This window comes from Sus scrofa, chromosome 17 (genome assembly GCF_000003025.6).
Source record: "Sus scrofa isolate TJ Tabasco breed Duroc chromosome 17, Sscrofa11.1, whole genome shotgun sequence".
NCBI classification, from domain to species: Eukaryota; Metazoa; Chordata; class Mammalia; order Artiodactyla; family Suidae; genus Sus; species Sus scrofa.
Window position 1 is genome coordinate 51712947 of NC_010459.5, and position 26499 is coordinate 51739445.

General features: G+C 49.3%; 1 protein-coding gene across 1 annotated transcript; it reads left to right on the top strand.

The window, feature by feature from the left end:
- On the top strand, positions 9687-10727 carry CEBPB (CCAAT/enhancer binding protein (C/EBP), beta). Its single transcript, NM_001199889.1, is given in 1 exon segment — positions 9687-10727. A coding segment is annotated over 1 exon segment (1041 nt).

The window sequence follows — 26499 nt, forward strand, 5'->3', positions numbered from 1 at the left end:
AATGACACAAATGATCTATTTACAAAACAAAACAAAAAAAAAATAGTTATTCATTACAAAGAGAAAACGCAGTAACCTGACAGTGGTGAAACCCGGCAGCTGTCACTCCACCAAGTGATTTATATTAACATCACTAGTAATAGGACATGTGGCTCTCAGGTGCCACCTGGTGGGAAACACAGGACACACCACCACTTGGGTGGTTCCTGCATAGCCTGAGTCCAACCATGAGGAAACTTCAGACAGACAGACCCACAGGAGGGACATGCTACAAAATAACTGACTTTTTCAAAAGCATCAAAGTCAAGCTTAAATTTTTAGGGAAGACAGACCAAGGAACTGTTCCCAATAAAGAAGACCAAAGAGATAGGGCAGTGAAATGCAGAGTAAGTTGCAGGCGCCAGTGCGCCTCACCCCAAAACACTTCAGCATGCACACCAGGAGCTAGAGTTCAATATTTGTTTCTCTGTCAAAGTGACATTCAGTGAAAGTATTCAGTGAAAGGTTCTGGGGGGCAGTGCTGGTCTAGAGCATCTCCCGCAGAGCTGCCCCATTCTTTTTTTAGCATCTGCAGAGTATTTCTTGGAAACAACAGTCACTGATGTTCCATCACGAGATTTGCTATGGCATGTCCATGTGTCTTTGTGCAGGTGTGTCTCTGTAGTATAAATGCCAAGTCTTTCTGGGCTCATTGGCGTTTCCCATTTATAACCTATGGCCAAAGCACAACTTGAGGTTTGATGCACCTTGCAAGGTCACTAAAAGTGTGTAAACGTGTTGTTTTCCCAAACCTTCATCAACCCCTTGTGGAACTAACAATTTTTTTTTAAGCTAATGGTGAAAGTTTTCAAGACAATCAGAACTCTACCGGGAGACTGCTCTGCCACACCCTTCTTTCATCTCACAACACCACTGGGCGTCTCTCCATGTTGACATGTGAAAATCTACCTTGTCCTTTAAAAAAGTTGTGGTGGAGTTCCCATCATGGCTCAGTGGTTAACGGACCTGACTAGCATCCATAAGGACTCAGGTTCGATCCCTGGCCTCCATCAGTGGGTTAAGGATCCAGTGTTGCTATGAGCTCCGGTGAAGGTCGCAGACTTGGCTTGGATCCTGCGTTGCTGTGGCTCTGGCGTACGCTGGTGGCTACAGCTCTGATTGGACCCCTAGCCTGGGAACCTCCATATGCCACGGGTGTGGCCCTAAAAAGACAAAAAAAAAAAAGTTGTGGTAAAATTCACATAGCATAAATGTTACCGTCTTTTAAAAAATTGAGGTATAGTTAGAGTTCCCTAGTGGCTCAGCAGGTTAAGGATCCAGCGTTATCACTGCTGTGGCTCAGGTTGTTACTGTGGTGCAGGTTCAGTCCCTGGCCTGGGAACTTCCACATGCCATTGGCATGGCCAAAAATAAATAAATAAATTGAAGTATAGTTGATTTACAATATTGTGCTAGTTTCAGGTGTACAACAATGTGATTCAGAAATATTATGAGATATTGAATAATAATATGAGATACTGAATATAGTTCCCTGTGCTATACAGTCAGTCCTTGTTGCTTATCTATTTTGTGTAGAGTAGTGTATGTCTCTTAATCCCATACATCTAATTCATCCCTCCCTGCCTTTCCCATTTGGTAACCATACGTTTGTTTTCTATCTGTGAGTCTGTTTCAGTTTTGTATATATATTTCTGTTTTTTTTTTTTAGATTCCACATATAAGTGATATTATATAGTATATCTTCATCTGACTTACTTCTCTAAGTATAATATTCTCTAGGTCCATCTCTGTTGCCACAAATGCCATTATTTCATTCCTTTTTCTGAGTAATGCTCCACTGTATATATTATACCACATCTTCTTAAGCCAGTCATCTGTCGATGGGCACTTAGGTTGTTTCCGTGTCTTGGCCATTGTAAATAGTGCTGCTAAGAATACTGGGATGTGTGTATATTTTTACTTTTTGGCCACATCCACAGCATGGGGTAGTTTCTGGGCCAGGGATCAAACCTGAGCCACAGCCATAATCCAAGACACACAGTTCCCTCTAGGGAACTCCCACATGTATCTTTTAAAATTAGAGCTTTCATCTTTTCTGTATATATACCCAGGAGTGGGATTGCTGGATCATATGCTTGCTCTATAAAATTTACCATCTTATAATTCCATAGTTTTGATAAATGTGCTATGCTTATGTAAGAGGCTAGTAATAAAGGAGGCTGTACAAAGAGTTTATGGGAATGCTGTACTGTCTTTACAACTCCTCTATAAACCTAAAACTGTTACAAAGTAAAGAGTTAAAATTAATCATCAGTAAACAAATGTTCAAAAAAATTTGCCATTTGGGAGTTCTTGCTGTGGCACAGTGGGTTAAGAATCCACCTGCAGTAGCTTGGGTTGCTGCGGAGGTGCGGGTTCAATCCTCAGCCTGGTGCAGTGGGCTAAAGAATCTGGCGTTGCCGCAGCTGTGCCTCAGATTCAGTCCCTGGCCTGAGAACTTCCATATGCTGCAGGTGTGGTCATAAAAAAAAATTACCGTCTTAACTACAGTTCAGTGACATTAAATGTATTCACCGTTGTGCAACCATCACCACCATCCATCTCCAGGATGTTTTCATCTCCCCAAACCGAAACTCTGAACCCACTTAACAACTCCCCATCCCCTTCTCCCCAGCCTCTGGCAACCACCATTCTACTTTCTGTCTCTGTGAGTTTGACTGCTCTAGCTGCCTCATATAAGTAGAATAGATGATATTTGTCCTTTTGTTCCTGGCATATTTCGCTTAGCATAATGTCCTCAAGATTCATCCATGTTGTAGCACCTGGTAGAATTTCCTTCCTTTTAAAGGCTGAACAATATTCCCTTGTATGTAGAGACCACATTTTGTTTGTCTATTCATATATCAGTGGACCCTTGGGTTTCTTCCACCTTTTGGCTATTGTGAATAACTGCTTCTGTGAACATGGGTATACAAATAAATCCGCAAAAAGTTGCTTTTGGTTTTGGTGGGGTATATGCTTAGACGTGGAATTGCTGGATCATGTGGTAATTCTGTTTTTAGTTTTTTGAGGACTCACCTTACTGTTTCCCACAGTGGCTGTACCATTTTACAGTCCCACCAACATTGCACAAGGGTTATAATTTCTCTGTATCTTCACTCACATTTGTTATTTCTGGTTTTTTTTTTTTGACAGTAGCCATCCTATTGGGTGTGAGGTTGTCTCTTATTGTGGTTTTGATTTGCATTTCCCTAATCATTAGTGATTTTGAATATCTTTTCATGTGGTTATTGGCCGTTCATATCTTTGGAGAAATATCTATTTCAAGCCTTTGCCTTTTTTTTTTTTTTTTTTTTTTTTTTTGTCTTTTTGCCTTTTCTAGGGCTGCTCCCGTGGCATATGGAGGTTCCCAGGCTAGGGGTCCAATCCGAGCTGCAGCCACCAGCCCACATCAGAGCCACAGCAACGTAGGATCGGAGCTGCGTCTGCAACCTACACCACAGCTCACGGCAATGCTGGATCCTTAACCCACTGAGCAAGGCCAGGGATCGAACCCACAACCTCATGGTTCCTAGTTGGATTCGTTAACCACTGTGCCACAACGGGAACTCCTTTGTCCATTTTTAATTGGGTTGTTTTTCTGTTGTTGAGTCGTAGGCATTCTTCATATTTTCTGGATATTAACCACTTATCAGAAATGTGACTTGCCAGTATTTTCTCCTATCTTGTAGGCTGCCTTTCTGGTCTGCCAGTTTTGTCTTTTGCTCCCCAGAAGTTTTTAATTTTGATGTGTCAAATATATCTACTTCTTTCCTGTTGGTTGCTAGTGCTTTTGGTGTCATATACCTTGTTCCTTTAAATGGCTCTAGAGTGTCCATTGTGTGGTTTTTCCGTAACTGGATCTATCAGCAAATCCTGAAGCTTCTACTTTTAAAATAGATTCAGACTCTACTTATCAACACCTCCATGGCCTGGTGGAATCTACCGTCACCAATGACTCTAGTTGCTTCCGCACTGGGCTCCCTGCTTCTGCCATTACCTCCAGTACAGTCCGTCCCTTGGAGGCAGCCAGAGGGATTCCATTAGAACTTAAGTCAGACCTTGTCACTCCTCTGCTCAGAATTCTTCATGGCTCCCACTAACCCAGAGTAAAAACCAAAGTCTTTACAGTGGCTCACAAAACCTTGTGTGATATGGCCCCTCTATTTCTATGAGATAATTTCCTACTACTTCCCCTGTATTCTGACCATAGCAAATGCATGGGCCAGGCATGCTCCTACCTCGGGTCCTTTGCACTTACTGTTCATCCCGCTGCTATCTGCATGGCACACTCCCTCAGTGCATTCATGGTTTTGGTCACTTGTCACTTCAGTGAGCCCTATCCTGGCAGCACGATGGGATTGGTGGCATTTTGGGAGCGCTGGGATGCAGGTTCAATCCCTGGCCCAGGAACTCCATATGCCACAGGGCAGTCAAAAAAAAAAAAAAAAATGAGGTCCCTCCTGACCACTCTAACCTAATGTTAAAATAAAATCCCCAACACGCCCCATCACCTTTCTTTACAGCATTTTTTCCACGGTGCTTATCAGAATAAACACAGTGCATGCTTTACTCATTTATCTTGTTTATTGTTTGTCTTCCCAAAAAGGAATATCAACTTCTTAAGAGCAGGAATTTCTTCTGTTTTGTTCATAGATATGTCTCTAGGGCACGAACCACAGCAGGTGCTAAAAACTACGTGATTAATGGCTAAACGAAAGTACCTTTTGTCTGTTTATTGGGCATTTTTCTTTCTTCCAGTGGCATCTTGCTCTTACCCTTTGAGCATCTAATTATATCCACAGTGCTGACCTCTGTATACTAAAAGCAAAATATCTAGTAGGTCCTCAATCAAAGAGCTTCATTTAAACCTCTCCTGCCTTCCCAGAGCTGGCCACCTGGTGGCAGCATATGCTCAAGCAAGTTTCACTAGCCAGGCACCCCTCCATCCCCCCACCACCTCGCCCCCACCACTCCCAGCCTCTCCCTGACTCCGAAATTCCGGATCCTAGGACACTGGACCTGACAGGCCTCAGGGATCTGACCTAGGCACCATTTGGCAGATGGGGAAAGTGAGGCCTCAAAGAGGAGGCATGGCGGGAAAAATCTAGGACATGTCAATCAGGGGAATCTGTTTTTTTCTTTTTTGCTTTTTAGGGCCACACTTGTGGCATATGGAATTTCCCAGACTAGGGGTCAAATTGGAGCTGTAGCTGCTGGCCTACACCACAGCCACATGGGATCAGAGCCCTTATCTGTGACCTACACCACAGCTCACAGCAACCTGGGATCCTTAACCTACTGAGCGAGGCCAGAGATCGAACCTGCATCCTCATGAATACCAGTCAGGTTTGCTTCCACTGAGCACAATGGGAACACCTGGAATCTGGTATTTTTTGTCTCTTCTACCAGTTCACTGTGATCCTGGGGTTAAGTCCTAACCCCCTCTGGACCTGTTTCCCAACTGCCTGCTTTGCGAGGTTTTCATGACTTGGGTGGTCAGACCCTTTTGGGGGCTCTGGAGAGGTAATTCACTCCCATGTGTTGAGGCAGGCCAGTGTTTGTGGGGAACAGTAAGCCCAAAGGCCCAAGAAAGAAGGGATATTATCACCTTCATTTAAGAGATCACCAAAGGGCCACAGCCAGGTGCGTACAGAGCAGAAACAAAAGTCTAACCCTGCAATCCCCTAACTCCAAGTCCACTAGAGACAGTCTTCACGGACCATCTCTGATGGTTCTCCCTTCAGCCTTATTTTTCCACCTGCTGGCTGATTTCAAAGCCTCCCCTGCAAACACTTTTACCCCACTCTGTCAAAGAAGCAACAATGGGAATCCCTTTGGGCAAATTGCCTTGGTTTTTTCCTCCTGGGAATGGGGCTAAGGAAAGGCTGCAGAGACTGGGAGAAGGAATTCTGAAAGCAGTTTGGGTGCAGAGGGTGGCGCATATCTGGGTTAGAAAGTGCCTGTTCCTCCACAGTCCTTGCCTGGCTCCTGCCCACCACTCGTAGCCATGTGAGCCCAGCCCACGGCTTCTGGTTTTGAAAGAGAAGCTGGAATTTTGAATTTTGATGTGGAGTATCTTGATTTAAAAATATTGGCAATAAATGCATTAAAAAACCCACCAGACAAACACAAAATCTGAAGCAAAACACCATGGGGTCAAGCTGAACACAAGTCTGGGCTGGATTTGGCTGTTGGCTGCCAGTTTGAGACCCTCCCTGGACTCCTCCCCAGGTTCCTACAAACACCTAGTCCAGACGGTAACTGGGAGAGGTCGTTGTAGGTGGTGTCAGGTGGATCCTGGTTTCTGGGCCCTTGCTGCCTGCAGGGCCACTGGGGCATGCGCCAGGCCTCTGGGCCATAGTGGTTCAGCTCACATCATCCCCCTCCTCGGGGGAAGGCTGAGCATTAACGGTGGGGCAGCAGGCAAGGCCAGTTGAGCAATGAGCCTTGTGAAAACAAGGGCTTACGTCACCCATGCACGCAGCCTCCCTGCAGGACACCTGGGGTGGCACTGGGGTGGCAACTGCCACTAATTTCACCGTCAGGCCAGGGCAGGGTGGGAAGCAAAAGGTTTGGTATTTGGTGGGTGAGGACAGAAAGGCAAGACCTTGATGGGATCGAGTCTGGTCCTTGGGGGCTGGTTCCCAGGGTCTGGGTTATCCCTTGACTTACTGTGTGACCCCAACTGCCTTCTCAGGGTTTCAGCTTTTCCATTCACAGAATGGGGCTAACATGGTCAGACCTATTATGATTTATTACAGTCCCAAGAAGGGGGGGAACCTAAAGAGGAAAGTCAGACTGGAAAGCCTTTAATCCTTCCTACCCCTTGAATGTGACCTTGAACAGGCACACTTGGCTAGCTCTGCTGGGCCTCAGGTTTCTCATTTGTAAAGTGCAGATTATAACAGGACCTGCTTCCTACCAATTATTGGGAGGATTAAATAAGTTAATTCATGGAAAGAGCTTAAAATGTGGTTCAGAGAGGGTGAAATATGGGCCTGAGGACACACAGCAAATCCTTCAGTTAGCTGCAGACTCCCTAGATCTCAGTGCATCTCCCCAGAACCCTGGGGGGGGGTGTGTGTGTGCTGAGGCTCAGAGAGGGGATCCATCCATCTTATCTGAGGTCACATAGTCCAGTTAACGGGGAAGGACCTCACCTTCTTCTCAGCCTCCTCCATTTATCGGGCACCTCTGTGTGCAAGGCACTGTTCTAGGCGATGGGGGAACAGTAGTGAACAAAACAAACAAAAATCCTTGCCCTGGTGGAGATGAAAAGGGGAAGTGGCAATGGGGACAGAAATCACGCTGAGTAGGTGAGATAATGTTAACTATGATAATGGCAAAGGACATGAAGCAGAGGGAGTGAAACGAGTGATTGAGGGCCCAGGACTTCCCACAAGGAGGTCAGGGAAGGCTTCTTGGAGGAGGTAACCTTTGGGCTGAGCGCTGAGGAGCTGTCTTGGGCAGAGCTGGGGAAACGGTGTTCTTGGTCCAGAGGTAACAGCAAATGCATTCGCTCACTGGTAGATTTTAGGCATGCCCGACCTATGCTGGAGGAGGGTCAGTGCTCATGCAGTAGCACTGGAGTCTGGAGGGGGGCTGAGGTATAGACAAGACAACTAGGAGAATGGTGGCTGGAGAAAAAGGCTGAGAAGGAAGTTCACCAGTAGATGGGGCAGGGAGGCCTCTCGGAGGCAGTGGCCCTCAAGCTCAGCCCTGAGTGTCCCATTTTGCAGCTTGGGAGGCTTGGCTGGGTGGCCCTGGGGCCTTGGATCCCTCCCTGGCCCAGAGGCTGCTGGGAAGGCCCAGCAGGCTAGGCCAGTGTTTCATCCTGTCCCTCCCTGCCCCCCACCCCCCAAGGGCACTCAGAGATGTCATTTCTCCAGCTCTCTGGGGCGGAGGTCACTCCAGCTCAGCAGATAACGCTGAAGGTTGAGCAATGCCCGCCTGCCCGCCAGGGCCAGGGCTGGGGTCAGTGGGCTGGGGGTCAGACCAGGCAGGCTGGGAGCTCCTGCCTGGGCGGTCTGGACCAGGAGTGGCAGAGGGGTTGGCCCAAGGAGCTGCCCAAATGGCCTAGGAATGGTGCTGGAGCCCACTCAGCAGAGAGGGCCTCAGGCCTACCTTCAGATAGATCCAGGTGGGTCACCTTGTTTCCCCATCTCTGAACCAGGGGAGTAAGTGCATTGTCTCCACAGGGTGAAAATGCAAACTCTGGGGCCAGGTCCGCCCACATCACACAGTAGGTGCCTGGGAAAAACAGGGGAGTCCCTTCTCTCTGCATAGCCCCCACTGGGGCCTGGCAGAACTCCTTTCGCACAAGCCTCAGAAACAGGTGTTTTGGCCTTCTGGTGGCAAATAGGTCTGAGAGTGTAGGGACCAGGGCTTTTCTTTGAGAATAGTGGGGGACATGAGGCCATCTGACCTGGGGTGTGCTATGCCCCCTCTGGGCCTCTTTACACCCTGGGAGAGGCCCTTCTCTCTGCTGTGCATCTTAGAGCAGAAAGCCTTATGTTTGGGAGTCTGTGGTGGAGACAATAATACAACTAATAATAAGTTTTGAGACCTTCAAGGATTGAAGGTTAGCTAAGTGACCTGCGCAAGGTGACACAGTAATGTCAGAGCTTAGCACCTACACCCCCTTCTACACTTTGGGTGCCCAAGTGGGAGTGGGGTGGGGCTGGAGAATACCCGGGTGTGGTCTGAGGGGGCGGGCGGCTGTGCTGGGCAGGGCTAGGAGAGGGGCAAGGTCGGGCCCCTGGCAGATGCTCCAGTGGAGCTTGCTCCAGACTTGCACTCCCAAAGCCCCCAACCACAAGTCTTCGCATTTAGGAGAGAAGTCCCTATAGGCGTGAAATCCTCTCCTTCCAAAAGTTGGGGACGAGGGCAAGTTTAGGGGCGGGGCCGGGCCCTGGAAGGGCTTTGGAGATGGGCTACCTCTCCAATAGCCAGAGCAGGGGTTTGGGGTCTCCAGGATCCCGCCTGGGGCGCGTCCCCTCCTTAAGGAGTTGGGGCTGAGAGCCGCTGATCTTGAAGCCACGGCCTCCTCCAGCAGGGGGCGGGCCGCGGCCGCGTTTAGGGTGGGGGAAGGCGATGGCGTCGCCCCCTCCCCGGATTCCCCCCTCCCTTCTAGTACAGCCTCCAGCCCAGAGGGGGCGGTCCGGGGGCGGGTTCGCGCCTCTTCTCGCTTCCAATCCTGAGTCCGAAGGGTGGGGGTGGGCAGGGGGCGTGTGGCGGCCCCCGAAGCCGGAGGACCCCCCAAGGGCGCGCTCCAGATCTTCAGTCAGGTCACGGTGCCCCACCGCCGCCCTGCCGGGGGTCTCGGGCGGCCACAGCGTGTCCTCTGCGTGCCCGGGGAGGGGTTGGGGCGGCCGCCAGGCGTGACGCAGCCGTTGCCATGGCCCGCCTTATAAATAACCGGGCTCTGGAGAAACTTTAGCGAGTCAGAGCCGCGCACGGGACCGGGAAGGGGACCCACCCGAGGGTCCAGCTACCAGCCCCCGCACTAATAGCGGCCAATCCAGCGGAAAAAGCAACAGCAGCAGCAGCGACACAGCAGCGACAGTTCGGAGCCAGGAGGCCGCGCCACCTGCGGGCCGGCCGGAGCGGGCAGCCCCAGGCCCCCTCCCCGGGCACCCGCGTTCATGCAACGCCTGGTGGCCTGGGACCCAGCATGTCTCCCCCTGCCGCCGCCGCCTGCCTTTAAATCCATGGAAGTGGCCAACTTCTACTACGAGGCGGACTGCTTGGCTGCTGCGTACGGCGGCAAGGCGGCCCCCGCGGCGCCCCCCGCGGCCAGACCCGGGCCGCGCCCCCCCGCCGGCGAGCTGGGTAGCATCGGTGACCACGAGCGCGCCATCGACTTCAGCCCATACCTGGAGCCGCTGGGCGCGCCGCAGGCCCCGGCGCCGGCCACGGCCACCGACACCTTCGAGGCGGCTCCGCCCGCGCCCGCCCCCGCGCCCGCCTCCTCCGGGCAGCACCACGACTTCCTCTCCGATCTCTTCTCCGACGACTACGGGGGCAAGAACTGCAAGAAGGCGGCCGAATACGGCTACGTGAGCCTGGGGCGTCTGGGGGCCGCCAAGAACGCGCTGCACCCGGGCTGCTTCGCGCCCCTACACCCGCCGCCCCCGCCGCCGCCGCCGCAGCCGGCCGAGCTCAAGGCGGAGCCGGGCTTCGAGCCCGCGGACTGCAAGCGGAAGGAGGAGGCCGGAGCGCCGGGCGGCGGCGCCGCAGGCATGGCGGCTGGCTTCCCGTATGCGCTGCGCGCCTACCTCGGCTACCAGGCGGTGCCGAGCGGCAGCAGCGGGAGCCTGTCCACATCCTCGTCGTCCAGCCCGCCCGGCACGCCGAGCCCCGCCGACGCCAAGGCGCCCCCAGCCGCCTGCTACGCGGGGGCGGCGCCGGCGCCCTCGCAGGTCAAGAGTAAGACCAAGAAGACCGTGGATAAGCACAGCGACGAGTACAAGATCCGGCGTGAGCGCAACAACATCGCGGTGCGCAAGAGCCGCGACAAGGCCAAGATGCGCAACCTGGAGACGCAGCATAAGGTCCTGGAGCTCACGGCCGAGAACGAGCGGCTCCAGAAGAAGGTGGAGCAGCTGTCGCGCGAGCTCAGCACCCTGCGGAACTTGTTCAAGCAGCTGCCCGAGCCCCTGCTCGCCTCCTCCGGCCACTGCTAGCGCGGCCCCCGCGCGCGTCCCCCTGCCGGCCCGCCGGCCTCCGCGCTGCCGGGCGCGCCGCGGCCACAGTGACTCCGGGAAGCGCCCGCGCTCCCGCCCCCGCCCCCAGTGGCGCCGGCAAAACTTTGGCACTGGGGCACTTGGCAGCGCGGGGAGCTCGTCGGTAATTTTAATATTTTATTATATATATCTATATTTTTGTCCAAACCAACCGCACATGCAGATGAGGCGCCCGCCCGTGGTGTTATTTAAAGAAGAAATGTCTATGTGTACAGATGAATGATAAACTCTGCCTCTCCTCCTGCCCCCTCTCCAGGCGCCGGCGGGCGGGCCGGTTTCGAAGTTGATGCAATCGGTTTAAACATGGCTGAACGCGTGTGTACACGGGACTGACGCAACCCACGTGTAACTGTCAGCCGGGCCCTGAGTAATCGCTTAAAGATGTTCCTACGGGGTTGTTTCTGTTGCTGTTGTTTTTGTTTTTGTTGTTGTTTTTTTGGTCTTTTTTTGTATTATAAAAAATAATCTATTTCTATGAGAAAAGAGGCATCTGTATATTTGGGAATCTTTTCCGTTCGAGCATTAAGAACACTTTTAATAAACTTTTTTTTTTTTGAGAATGGTTAAAAAGCCTTTTGGGGGCAGTAGTTGATTTTTGATTTTTTTCCTTTTATTTTGGATTTATGATTTTATATTTGCTTTTCTGGTATGCAGGGGGGAGGTTGTTGTGTGTATGAGTTGCTCTTATTTTTGGCTTTTTAGGTGGTTGGGTGGGGGTGTTGCAGCTGCTTTTTCTCCTCTGATTCTCCCCCCAGGGCCTGTGCTTGGAGATGGGGGTACCAGGCCTGGGGTGGGGGAGGGGCAGAGGAGTGCTAGGTCAGGCTTTCAGGATGACTCAGTGCCCCTGGGTGCTGGGAGGAGTGTTTGGGAACCCTGCTTGGTGAGGGGGTCCAGGGTTTCTGGCTGGCCCTGAGTGCTAGGCTTGGGTTTCGAGGGGCCTGGAGAGCTGTGACCTCTGCACAGTACTTGGGGACCCAGCCAGCAGGACAGTGATTCTGAAAGAGGAGGGGTACAGGTCTTGGTCCTACCGAGCCCAAGTCTTGGCAGATTCTTTTGGTGAGTGCAGTGGGGGCAGGCTGTTAAATAAATAGTATATGTGTACATATGTATTTTTAAGAGTAGCTTGGGTGTGTGGGCGAGTTTGTGTTTGTGTGTCCCTGGCCAGCCGGTGGGGAGAATCTGGGCCAGGTGGGGGAGGTGGGCCAAGGTTTGTACTTGCACTCCTTTCCCTAGAGGTGGGAGATGTACTGCTTGTCCTCTTTGCCTAGGTGTAGACACTGAGGTCCAGCCTTACCTGCTTGCTCAAGGTGGCTGAGCCTAGGTGTAAACCCAGGGCTGTGGTCCCTGATTCCCTGGGACAGAAGTGGGCCTCCAGCAAAGCCTTTGCTTCCCTGCCCACCCCCCTGCCTGCCCCTCAACACTGAACCTCCACCCCCATTCCAGCCCTGGACAGCATTCCTGAGAGTTGAGGATATAGACAGAGGGGTTAGTGGATACACGTACAGCGTCCCACAGTGCCTGGCACGCAGGAGGTGTTATATAAGCGTTTGCTCGTGTTATTATTTTCACTGGGAGGCTCCTGGCATTTGGCACTTGAGTCTTCAGTGCAGTGCGAGTGTGGCCAGTGCTTGCCAGGGGATGTTGTCCAGTAAACCCTGGACCTGCCCCATCTCATTTAAACCTCACAACAACCTTTGGAAAGGTTGCTGCTATTACGAGGCCTGCCTTTAGAGCTGTGGAGCAGCCTTTTAGCTGTCACATCCCTAAATGTGAGAAACTGCTTTGGAGTCCTCCTGCCCTAGGAGTTCAGGGGTGGCGGGTGGAATGGGGGGGCTTTATAGATTCGTTTGCTGCGGGCTTTGGGGCAGCTTTGGATCTTGAGAGCAGCTGCTGATACTGGGGTTTGAGAACAGGGAGTGCTTTTTCTCTCCCATGTCCTTTGGGGGCTTGAATGTTCTTTCCCCGTAGGAGCCTGGGATATGGGAGACAGAGACACTCAGCCCCCACCATTATGGAGATCAGGGCAAACACCACCTTCCTGACGCTAGTGTCTTCTCTTTGTGGCCTGAGGGCTGTCCAGAACACTGGGCACAAATAACTTCACTTTGGCCCTGGACCTCCGGTGTGGCCCCAGACAGGTCTCCTCCTTACCCTGTGCAGCCAGATGACTGATGGGAACCTGGAGCCTCAAAGTCCAGTACCAGCAACAGCACACCAGCTCAATGGCCTCTAGGATTTAGCTGCCGAAGGGCAGAGCCTGGGGGGCTGGACCTAGGGAAGGAGGTGGCTCAGTCTTTGGGTGGGGAGGGGAGTTGCAGTTTAGGAACAAACCTCTCCCATCCCCATTCCTTTGGTCATTGAGGGTTGCCTGGTGGCTGTGGCTCACCCAGTTTTGTCACTGGTGCAAAGGAGGTGAGAGGGGAGCAGCCTGGCCAAAAAGTGACCTCCAGGCTCCCCTTTCCTGAGTGCTGTGGCAGAGGCGGCGCTGAGTGTGGCTCTTTGCACACTCCCAACTTGCTGCAATCTGCATGAGCACCTAGGGACAGTGCTCCTCCTGTTTTACAAAAGTAAACTGAGGTCCGCAATAGTGGGGTTAATGCTCAGGTAGAACAAGGGTGGAGCTGGTTAGAAAGCTATGTCGGACTCCCAAGTCTCTGGGAAAAGCTTGGGGCTGAGAGCCTGGTTGGGAATCCCAGCCCCCACCTGAAATCTTGGACTCTGCCTGGAGGGCTCCCTGTGCTGCCCCCAGCTCAGGTGCCCCAAGTGCCAGTTAAGTGACTTGCTTATGGTTTCACACTTTGTAAGCAACATTAAGGGATTTGAACCTAAGCCCATCTGAGTACCCCTGAAGAGGCCTTGGAGAAGTAGTTAACAGGTTGAGGGCTCCGATGGCAGTCTGGGTGGCCTGTGGAAGCATCTGTGGACAGAGCTGTGCCCAAGGACTTGGGGAAGTGTCATAGGTGGGGGGACACCCACCCCATGGATCACTAGGCTAGGAAGGCTAAGGGCTTGCAGGGAGGAGAGGCCAGTCCATCCAAAAGCTGGCAAACAAGAAAGTTGGATGGAGTGAAGCATGAGGAAGCCGGGGACATACCTTGAGAAGTAAGAATGACAGTGGATGCAGGTTCAGTGCTTACACACTGCACAAAACAGCACACCAAAACCTTGACACAGATGGATTTGCTGGTTTCTTCCATCTGTCCGGGTAGGCTGGTCATGATAACCACCGACCCATTTAGTGGCGTTGACCACTGAGGCTAGCTGGAACCCCAACCAATGTTTGCCCAGGACAAGAGAGTTGAGGGAATGCATTTACACTTTATAATCTTACGTAATTGCCTCAGTCTGGTGATTTTACCAAGGAGAGAAGTGGGTGTCAGAAATAAAAGCTGGAGACACTGCCAGGTGCCCGGTCGTGTGCTCAGCGTGTGCTGGCTCATCAGCTTCTTGGAGACCATGGCTTTTGTTATTGGCATTTTCCTGCCAAACAAGCAGGCTCAAAAGGGGAAGTGACCTGTCCAAGGCTGCACATCTAAGAATGGTAGAACTGGGTAGGAAAGTGAAGGGGGACTTCCCTATCTAAACACCTAAAGAATGTTACCTTCTCCCACAAAGTCCTGCCAGACCTCCCTGGGACTGTTTTGTTGTTTTTGAGATATTTATTTGTCCAGTTATTTTTTCCCCCACTTATTCAGTAAGTGTGTATCGAACACCTGCTGTGTGCCAGGCCCTATGCTGGGTGCTGGGGATATGTGGAGACCACGATGGAGGTGACAATTTATGGGGAGAAACAGTGAGTATCTAGTAACCAGACAGGATAATGACAGGTGGGGTCAAGGGCTCTGAAGGCAGGAAAGTAGGGCAGGGAGGGGTGGGGAGATCCGGGAAGGCCTCTCCAAGGAGGTGGCATCTGAGCAGAGGCCTGAGCCAGGTGAGGTATGATGGGGGAGGAGCCTTGGTTTCCTGAGCACTCCCTCTGTACCAGGTGTTACCATGTGTGCTTTACGTGCCTTTTACTCTTGCCATAATCCAATGATTTGGGTGCTGTTTATCATCCCCTTTCCCTCGTTGGGGAAATTGAGGCACAGAGACGTGAAGGTGCTGGTCAGTGGCTGGTGAGTGCCTAGCGTGAGGCCTTCTCCTCCTGTCTCCCCCTGCCCCCCTGCCCCAAACATCTCATCTGCTCTGTTTTCCTTCCTGCCCCCACCCCTTAGTCCTTTCTTGGCCTGGATGATCGCCTGGGTAGCTTGCAGTGGAGACTCAGTGGCTCCAGCTGGTGCACCAGCTGGTTGTCCTTCTTTGGGGGTTTTCAACCTTGTATTGGCCGTGGCCGTGTGCAGGGGAGGGAGGCTTGGGTGGCCTGAGGAATCGAGGCTCTTGGGAGAGTTTGCATCTTTCCCAGGTGCCCTCTGAGACCAAGCAATACGGGTCCGGTTCATAGAGTGAGGACCTGAAGTTCTGAGATGGGACTCGCCCAGAAATCAGAAAACTTGGAATGTGAATCCATATCTGTCTAAGACCCAGGCTAAGCTACTTTCCTGTCTCCTACCTTCTGTACCTGGGGAAACAGAGGGGCAGACCCCGATGAGACCTTGATGGACTCATGTTTGAGTAAGATGCAGAGCAAAAACCCCTCTGAGCTTTGTCCCTTATGTGCTGGGTGACCTTCAGCAAGATGCTTGACCACTTTGGGCCTGGCTTCCTCACCCGTGAACAAAGAGCAGTACCAGCTTCCACTCATATAGTTAAGTCAGCCATCATCAAATGAACACCTGCTGTGGGCCCAAGACAGTCCCTACACCCCTGGGGCTGACATTCTGGTGGGGTGGGGGTGGGGGGCAGGATGATGGATTGGCAGGCTAATTTCAGATTGTGATAAAGGCCTTGAGGAAAGTGGTACAGGGTGACTGGGGAGAGCATTTAGAGTGCATTCTAGGCAGAAGCAGCAGCTGGTGCAAAGGCCCTGAGACAGGACCAAGTTCATTGTGTCAGGGAAAAAGTGAAGAACCAGTATGGTAAGAGTGGAGGCATCTGGGGTGGAGTGGGAAGAGGAGGACAGAGGGGTGGCACAGTCCTTCATGCAGGGCAGTGGAGCCCAGGGTGGGGCTCAGAGAGGTTGTTTTGAGGATGAATGACTAGGTGTCCCTGCCAGGGCTTTAACAGATTTGTTGATGGGATGAAATGGGCCCCTTGGCTCTGGATTAGGCAAAGTGCAGTGGGTGAAGGGCACAGGGAGGCTGCCTGCCTGGGCCCAGGAGACCTTGTGGGTGAGGAACCTCTGACCCAGGGCCTGAAGCCACAGGCAGCTGTTCACCCTGCAGGAATGAGGGGAAGGGCATGCCAGGAGTGGGCTACGGGAGGAGCGGAGGCTGGGAGCCAAGAGAGGGAGAGTTCTTTGGGAAGTGGTGATTGCAGGGGAGAGGGCACTGAGGAGGGAAAGAGGGGAGGCTGGGGAGGGAGGTGGGCCAGGCCTCCCTGAGGCCTCCGGGTGGGGTAGTAGGCAGTTAGGAGGAAGGCAGAAGGCTGGACTCTAAGAGGGGTTGATTTTATTTGATATCCTAAGTAGTGCACAATCGTGGTAGGATGGTTGGAGGTTACAGAGTGTCAATAAAAGAAGGGAATAAAAGCACCCATAGTTCTAGTTTTTTTCTTTTTTTCTTTTTTTTGTACCTTTGGTGTTTGGTATCGTATGAATGTATTGTCTTTTTTTTTTTTTTTTTTTTTTTTTTTTTTTTTGTCCTTTTGCCATTTCTTGGGCCGCTCCTGTGGCATATGGATGTTCCCAGGCTAGGGGTCTAATTGGAGATGTAGCCACCAGCCTACACCGAGCCGTGTCTGCGACCTACACCACAGCTCACGGCAACGCTGGATCGTTAACCCACTGAGCAAGGGCAGGGACCGAACCCTCAACCTCATGGTTCTTAGTCGGATTCGTTAACTACTGCGCCACGATGGGAACTCCCTCTTTTTTGCTTTTTAGGGCTGCACTCACAGCATATGGAGGTTCCCAGGCTAGGGGTCCAATTGGAGCTATAGCTGCTAGCCTATACCACAGCCACAGCAATGCAGGATCCTTAACCCACTGATCGAGGCCAGGGATCGAACCTGCAACCTTATGGTTCCTAGTGGGATTTGTTTCTGCTGTGCCATGATGGGAACTCCCCAAAAGCACCAATAATTCAACCCAGAAATAAGCTCTGTTAACACTTGCTGTGTTGCCTTGGGCAAGTCACTTTACCTCTCTGTTCCTTAGTTTCCTTGTTTATAAAATGGAATAATAATAGTACCTGACTCATAAAGTTGTTGTGAGAATTAAATGAGTTAATACATGCAACATATTTAGAGCAATGCCAGCCATCATCATCATTTTCTTTTAAATTTATTTTTATTTTTCCATCATCATTATTAATAACATCATTATCATCTTGGGTTAAGAGTCCAGATCCTACAATTTGGCTGCCTGTATTCTACGTCTGAAGTCACCATTTCCTGGCTGTGTGATTTGGGGTAAGTGACTGTATCTTGCTGTCTTCAGTTTCTATATCTGTAAGTATAATAAGAGAATAAAGAGTTCTTGTTGTGGCTCAGAGGGTTAAGAACCAACTAGTATCCATGAGGATATGGGTTTGATCCCTGGCTTTGCTCAATGGGTTAAGGATTTGGCATTACTGCAAGCTGCAACGTAGTTTTCAGATGAGGCTCAGGTTTGGTGTTGCTGTGGCATAGGCTCCAGCTGCAGCTCTGATCCTACCCCTAGTTTGGGAACTTATAGATGCTGCAGGTGTGGCCCTAAAAAAAAAAAAAAAGAAGGTAGAAGAAGGAAGAAGAGGAAGAAAATAAAATTCTTTACAGTGTTTTGGTGTTTTGTAAAGACTTGACAGGCTAATTCATGCAGGGTGATTGTAGAAAGAGAGCTCTGTGAGCAGCAGTCATTATTTTCTTCCAGAATTTTTGTTCCAAGGGTGTTTTTCTTCATTGTAGCTAATGTCTATTTTTTTTTCTTTTTATGGCCCCACCTGCAGCATATGGAAGTTCCTGGACTAGGGGTCAAATTGGAGCTGCAGCTGCAGGCCTACGCCACAGCCATACTGGGCCTGAGCCGCATCTGTGACCTATGCCACAGCTTGCAGCAATGCCAGATCCTTAACCTTCTGAGCGAGGCCAGGGATCAAACCCGTATCCTCATGGAGACTTTGTCAGGTTCTTAACCTGCTGAGCCACAATGGGAACTCCAAATGTTATCTCTCTGATATTCACACGCCACCCCCGACTTTCCTCATTAACAACGGGACCTCTCTACTGTTGGGGGCAAATGCCCTACGGAGACTGCATTTCCCAGCTTCCCTTGCAGCCAGGGGTGACCAATAAGATAAAAATAGAGGTTGTCGGTGAGGGCACCAGGAAAGCTCCTTAAAATGGGCTGACTCAGCTGTGGGATACATTCACTTTTGTCTCCCTCCTCTGCAACCCCCCAATTCCCACTTCTTTCTACTTCTTGCCTGGGACTCATGTCATGGCTGGAACTTCAGGGACTATCTTGAACATGAGGCAAACACTGAAGTGTGCAGGCCACGTGCTGAGAGGGTTGAAACCAAAAGGTAGAAGGCATTTGGGTTCTTGATGGTGAGAGAACAGCCACACCAGTCCTTGTCTGCCTTGCTCTGGATTTGTTTATATGATAGAAAAATAAATCTCTGCCTATTGAGGTCTCTGACATTTTGGCTTCCTGTTACTGGCAGCTGAATCTATTTCTAACTGATACATTTGCCAAAACGGAATCAACCTGTGTGAGCTGTTTTGTGACCTGCATTTCTTAGTGATGCCCCAGTGCTTCCTTGTCTGAGAATGTTCTACTGACACTACTGCACATGAGCTCAAAACAAAGGGCTTGCCTTTTGCTTAGGAACAGTGATTTCCATCAGATGTGGTGGAAGGATTTCTTTCAATTCATTTTAATTGCAGAAGTAATGCAGAAGACATTCGGCCATGAGTTTTCTGCCTGTCCTCAGGTGTCTCCTCTAAGACTCTGAAATCTCGCTGTCTGTTGGGATAGGCTTGAATCAGGCCTTTGGAACAGACAGAATCTCTTCTGCTAAGTGAGCCCCAATCCTGCTCCCCAGCCTCCATATGTGATCTGCCAAGAAGGCCCTCAGTTTGGAAACGGAGAGGGTCAGCCCCTGTTGTCGCTTGCAGAGCACGTTGGCAGCTGCACTGGGACCAGTTACCCCGCACCACCCCAGATAACCCCTCTGCCCCATGCTGCCACCGCCACCACCTGCTCCACTGAGCCTTCGGCCTGCCAGGCCTGGGAGGCACCTTGGCCAGCCTGCCTGGGCCCAGCCCAGCTGAGATCTCTGTGAGGTGAGTCTGTAGGCCAGGGAGCTGGGCGGTTGTTTATTTTTATAGCTGTCACCAGATCCCTGCCTCACAGGCCTTAGCCCTCCTGAGCCCTGGAGGTCGGAGATAGTCAGGGAGGAGAAGGATTCCTCTGAGAACTGGTAGGTGGGGGTCAGTAGGCTGGGGAGAGAGAGAACTGGGGTAGGAGACAGGGCTGCCAAGCCAGGCCTCAGTCCTCTCATGCTGAATGGGGCCGGTCATCAAGCTCACCTCGCTGACCCTCTTGGGACTGGTGAGGGACATGTGGTTATTAGGGACCCTTTCCTTCCTTTAGTCTTGACTCAGGGGAGGGCATTAGCTAGTCACGCTTCCCAGTTCCTAGGACGGGGTTGCCATCAGTCCTTTCAAGGTCTTCATTGCATTTTGTTTTATTTTCTGCCTCTGTCCCTACTCCCCATATCCATTTCACTCACTTCTCATAGCCCTCACCCCAATGCGCTTGATCTCTGTCACACATGCATCTCATCGTTTTTGTCTTTTCTTCCTAGTGAAATATACACACCGAGAAAAGTGCACACAACATAGGGATACAGCTCAGTGGGTTTCCCATGCATGTAGCCCGCATCCAGATCCAAAACCAGACCATTCCAGAACCCCAGAAGCTCCTCCACCACCTGAGGGCAATCATTATCCTGATTTCTATTTTTTTTTTTTTTTTTTAGGGCCACACCTGCAGCGTATGGAGGTTCTCAGGCTAGGGGTTGAATTGGAGCTTCAGCTGCTGGCCTACATCACAGCCACAGCAATGCCAGATCTGAGCCCCATCTGCAATCTACACCACAGCTCATGGCAACCCCGGATCCTTAACTCACTGAGAAGGCCAGGCATCCTCATGGATACTAGTCGGATTTGTTACCACTAAGCCACAGCGGGAATTCCTTATCCTGATTTCGTAACAGAAAACATGAATTTTGCCTGTTTCTGTACTTCATATAAATGGAATCATACAATATGCATTCTTTTTTTTTTTTTTTTGGTCTTTTTTTGCTATTTCTTTGGGCCGCTCCCACGGCATATGGAGGTTCCCAGGCTAGGGGTCCAATCGGAGCTGAAGCCACTGGCCTAGGCCAGAGCCACAGCAACGCGGGATCTGAGCCGTGTCTGCAGCCTATACCACAGCTCACGGCAACGCCGGATCCTTAACCCACTGAGCAAGGGCAGGGACCGAACCCGCAACCTCATGGTTCCTAGTAGGATTCGTTAACCACTGCGCCACAACAGGAACTCCAATATGCATTCTTTTGTGTCTAACTTCTCTTAATTCAGTACTGCAACTGTAACATTGATCCAAGTTGCTGTGTGTATCAGTGTTCGTTCCTTTTTGTTAATGAATAGAATTTCACTGCAGGGCCATACCACAGTGTAATTACCCATTTTATTGCTGAGGGACATTTAAGTTGTTTCCAGCCAATGGCTCTTTAGAATTGGGCTATGATGAACATTCTAGAATACACATCTTTTGGTGAACATATGTACATATTTTAGTTGTGCATATACAAAGGAGTGTCTTGCTGAGTCACAGGAAATGTTATGAGTATGTGTTTTAATTCCTGTTAATCATATTCAATCCTGGATCTTTTTCTATTTCTTACTTTTTTTCTGTTTTAAAAAAACTTTCTGTCTTGGTCAGTTTGGTTGCCATAACAGAATACCTTAGGCTGGGTGGCTCATAAACAACAGAAATTTATCTCTCATAGTTCTGGATGCTGAGAAGTTCAAGATCAAGTTGCCAGCAGATTTGGTGTCTGGGGAGGTCCTGCTTCCTGATTCGTGGATGCTGTGAACTCACATGGCAGAAGGGGCAAGGGAGCTCTCTGGGGTCTCTTTTATCAGACACTAATCCCATTCCCGAGGGGCCTGATCACCTCCCAAAGACCCTCCCTCCAAACACCCTAACATAGAGTTATTTCCACACATGAATTTTGGAGGTCTTAGTCTGTAACACTTTATTTTGAAAAAGATCTCAAATTTATAGAAAAGTTATAAATATGGTACAAAGAACATTCTTTTCCTAAATTATTTGAGAATCAGATGCTGACCTGTTGCCTGATCATCCCCTGATGCTTTGATGTCCTACAAACAGGACACTTTCTATAAAATCACAGTATAACCATGTTCTGAGTTTACAGGTTCCCCCAGTTGACCTAAGCGTGTCCAGTACAAGGATCCAGTTCAAAATTACATCTGTGTTTAGTTGCCATGTCTCTTTAGTCTCCCTTAATCTAGAACAGTTCCTCAGTCTTTCCTTAATTTTCATGACCTTGACTCTTGTGAGGATGACAGGCCTGTTTTGTATTTTGTAGCATGTCCCTCACCTTGGGTTTGTCTGTTGTTTCCTTGTGGTTACGTTCAGGCCGTGCATCTTCAGGTCATGCAGATAAACCACACAAGTGATGCCATGTTCTTCTCTTCGTCTTCTTGTTGATAGTGTTTACTCCCCCACCCCAGTTTTATTGAGATATAATTGATATATAACATGATGTAAGTGTAAGGTGTACAACCGAATGATTTGATACATGTATATTTTATGAAATGATTACACAAATTTAGTTAATATCCATCACCTCACGTTACACATTTTTTTCCCCCTGTGATGAGGATGGTATTCTCTTTGATCACTGGGTTGAAGACATCTGCCAGAATTCACATCTGTAAAGTTACTTTTTCCCCCTTTGCAGTTAGTAACAGTTTGAGGGGCGGTACCTTGAAGCTATGTAAATAGCCTGTTCCTCATCAAACTTTCAATGACTATTTGTTGTTAGCTTCTTTGCCCTTCTGACACATCCCCATCCTTCTTTGAGCACTTCCCCTTACCTTCTGGCACGAGGTGTTCCCGGTTGAGCTAGTGCTTCCCCTACTCCAGCCCTGGGATCAGCCATTTCTCCAAGGAGCCCTGGCTTCTTTTAGTAGAGAATGGTATTTAGAAGACAGCATCTGTACAATGAGCAGGAGGTGTGCCCATTGTACTCCCAGGCGTACGCACAGGCTCTGTGAGAGCTATGTGTGTATATATACATAGACATGTATTTATAGCCATATTATTTCCCTATCTCCCCCCCCCAACATCTATTTAGAAACCTGTGAGTTTACAACTGATAATTCTAGATGCAGTCCAGCACCATAACGTTTATTCTAATCTTCTCTCTTTCCGTTTTTGCAACAGTGGGAAAATTGGCTTCCATTGTCCTCAATATATTTACTTATTTGACAGTCCTCTGTATGCAACCAGTTTCCTACCTCTGCACACACACCCCTCCCCTCCAGTTGGATGCCCTCCTTACCCTGTTCTGTCTCCCACACTGTCACCTCTCATGAATGATTTCGGTTCAACTTCTGCATGGCCTCTATGCATTTTTATTTTTAATTTTATTTAATTTGAATATATAATGTATGCTCATTGTTCAAAATTCCAAAAGATGTGAAAGGGTGTGCAGTGAAAAGTTGGTTTCCCTCCCACTTTAGTCCTTAGACTCTTGGTTCCCTTCCCCAAGGTCACTGCAGTTCCTAGCAGTTTTTCTCTTTCCTTCCTTCCTTCCTTCTTTCCTTCCTTCTTTCCTTCCTTCCTTCCTCTCTCTCTCTCTCTCTTTCTTTCTTTCTTTCTTCCCTCCCTCCCTCCCTTCTTTCTCCTGTCCCTTTCTCTCTCCTTCCATCTCTCCCTCTTTTCTTTCTTTCTTCCCTTTGCCGCCTCTGCACCTGCATAGCTTATGGAAGTTTCTGGGCTAGGGGCTGACTTTGAGCTGCAGCTGCCGGCCCACGCCACAGCAATGCCAGATCTGAACCACATCTGCCACCTGTGCTGCAGCTGTGGCAACACTGGATCCTTAACCCACTGAGCAAGGCCATGGATGGAACTTGCATCTTCATGGATACTAGGTCCGGTTCTTAAACCACCAAGCCACAAAGGGAACTCCAGCTGAGCAGTCTTTCTTGTTTCAGATGGTCTGTGTGAGCTTGAGCACACACACAATATTTACATGCATCACATCATACCACTTTCCATTGTGATTTGTACTTGGCTTTTTTTTAATTCAAAAGTGTATCTTGGAGGTTGTTCATACCAGTCTGTAGAGCTGACTCAGTCTCTTAAATGATCACATAATATTCCATTGCATGGATGTACAGTAATCATTTAACTGGTGCCTTTTCAATGGACATTTAAGTTGTTTCCAACCATTTTTTAGCTCAGACAGTACTACAGTGGATGCAGGTCACTAGATGTTTGTCACTTAGATGTTCGACCTGGAATAAATACCCTCCCCCTTCTAAGCCTCGGTGTCTGTATCTGTGCAATGGGTCTCTGACATTCCTGACTGTTGTACAGCATGGGCTTGGTGGGAAATAAGCCCCTGATGGATCCCCAGGCCTTTGTGGTAGAAATCTCTACCTCACGCCCAGGTTTGGGGACATAGCCCCTTAAAGCAGTGAGAGAGAGGACCAGGGAGTAGAGTCGGAGTGGTTGGGCTGGGGTTGTTATGGCCCAAGAAGAGTTGTAACCGAATTTCTGATTCAGTAATGTTTGAAGGAAAAATGCTAATCTAGGTGGGGACTGGTATTCATTTCATGCATTCATTTGTTCATCCATTCATTCATGTTCCACTTAACAGCTTGTGACTTTGGGCAAATGACTTAACTTCTCTGTGCCTCAGTTTTCTCTTCTGCAAAACAGGGGTGGCAAGAATAGTAGCTAATGCATCGACATGGTGAGATTAAATGAGATGATACAAGCAAAATGCTAAGAGCAGTGCCTGGCACATGGTAAATATTCAATAAATATCAATTATTATTACAATTCATTTTGTCCACAAGTCATTTACTGAGAATCTGCTACATGCCAGGTTTAGTTGTTTCTCTCTGCCTGGAACTAGGACCACCTGGAGCCTCAGATTTTATAAAATCAGAGCTCAGAAATGATGATGTGATCTCAGGATGTAGCCACCCTCACCTAGCAATCTTGCTACTGGGGTGGTTTAAGATACCCTGCCTCTTGCATTTCCAGGCCAGGGCTCCAGACACCCCTGTAAGCTCCCACCCTCCAGCTCCCCAGAGGCTGTGACATCCTCAAAAGCACTGAACTGAACCCTCCTTGACTTGGGAAAGAACAGTCACAGCCAGCAAAGCCCTGTTTGTGCAATGGGGACTCCTCTCTTTAAGCCGTAAATGCTGCTGAAGATCCAGGCTGCCTTTACTTTGCAGCCAGTTGGGCCCTGTGAGAAAGCAGGCAGCATAAGTTAGCCGGAGGCTCACCCTTTGGCTTCTGTCAATTCATTGTGAACCAGAGCTTCTCAACCTTGGTACTGTTGGCATGTGGGACAGGATCATTCTTTGCTGTGGGGTGCTGTCTTAGGCATTGCAGCATCATTGACCTCTACCCACTAGATGCCAGGAGCATCCCTGCCCCCAGTTTTGATGACCACAAATGCCTCCAGGCATTGCAAAGTGTCTCTTGGGTGACAAAATCACCCTAGGTTGAAAATTCCTGGAGTTATCGAATCTGACTGGTATCTGTGAGTTCGCAGGTTCAATCCTTGGCCTTGTTCAGTGGGTTAGGGATCTAGCATTGCCATGAGCTGTGGTGCAGGTCGTAGATGTGGCTCATATCTGGTGTGGCTCTGGCTGAGTGGCTGTGGCATAGACAGTGGCTACAGGTCCAGTTCGACCCTTAGCCTGGGAACCTCTATATGCTGAAGGTGTGGCCCTAAAAAGAGAGAGAGAGAGAAAAAAAAAAAATTCCTGGCATGGAGGGTGCAGCAGCCAGAGCCCCTCACAGGCTGAGTGGCTTGCTCTATGACACTGGGGAAGCCCTCAGTACTCTCAGGGCCTTGGGTCCCCAAAACACAGGGGATTAGTCTGAGCCAGCATGAAGGGGCCTCCAGCCTGGTCTGACTAGAATTTTGGCTTCTGTGCATTCCTGTCTCTCTATGCATCCTGGTTGCAAGTTCTAGGAGGCAGGGTGAGGATTAGGGCCCAGGAGACAGGTCTGGGTGGGGACAGCCCTATGTTTGATCCTTTATCCCATGCCTGTCCTCCCTCCAAATGTAAGAGAGATAGTAATTACAAAAGCAGGCCCTAGGTCGTGTCTCATTTAATCCCTGTAGCAGCTCTAGGAGGTGGGAGCTTTTATTATCCCAATTTTCCAGCAATGGAACAAATCACAATAGTGTGCCACTTGACAGGACACACAAGAAGAATACAGCATCACTTCTATTATATCTCTGCAAAGATGCATAGCCTGAATCTAACTAAGAGGAAAGATCAGACAAATGCAATGCGAAGGACGTGTTACAAAATAGCTAGCCTGTCATCCTCAAAAGCAGGACAAGAAAATCCAGGAGAGGCTGAGGAACTGTTGAAAGAGCCTGCATACAACTGAGGGAAGCTAGATATGAACCTGGACCAGAAAAAAATCTTCAAGATCTTTCTGGGGACAATTATGGAATATTGAATTGGTGTGTGGATTCGATAATAGTGCTGTATTGATAAATGTCCTGAATGTGGCAATAGTACCGCGTGTGTAATGGGTGCGCCAGGAGATACAGACTGGAGGGTTTAGGGGTAAAAGGATATCATGTCTACAACTGGCTTTCAAGTAATTCAGGATAAGAGGGAAATATAAATGGAGAGGACGTGATAAAGTAAGTGGGATGAAATATAAACAATCTGGGTGAAGGATATCCTGTATCCTGGGTGAAGAGTCCCTGTAACTCTTGTAATTTTTTTTCTGTTAAGTTCAGAAATTATACCCAAGTAAATTAAAAAAAAAACACACACAAAACACTTGCCCTTCAGTATACCCAAGAGAAATGAAAATATATGTCTGCAAAAGACCTGTAAACAGAAATTTTATTTAAAATAGCCCCAAACTGGAAACAACTCAAATGTCTTTCAGCAAGTGAAGAGATCAGCAGAATGTATACATCTATAAATGGATACTATTTAGCAATAACATGGAGTAAGCTATTGATTCATACACATTGAGAATGAATCTTCACAGCACATGTAGAGGGAAAGAAGCCAGACACAAAAGACCATATACTGTGTGATTCTTCTGATGGGAAGTTCAAGAGCAGATCATATAAATCTAGAAGTCCTATTAGTGGTTCCTTTTGTGGGCAGAGTATTGCCTGGGAAGGGGCATGCGGGAGCCTTCAGGGCTGCTGTGAAAGTCCTATGTTTTGATCTGGATGGTGTTCACATGGATTTATACATATATAAACATATATTGAGATAAAAAATTCTTTGAGATAAGTTCCTTTTCTGTACTTTATACTCAGTCAACCTCAAAATCAAAGTGAAATACTGCTACTACTACTACTAA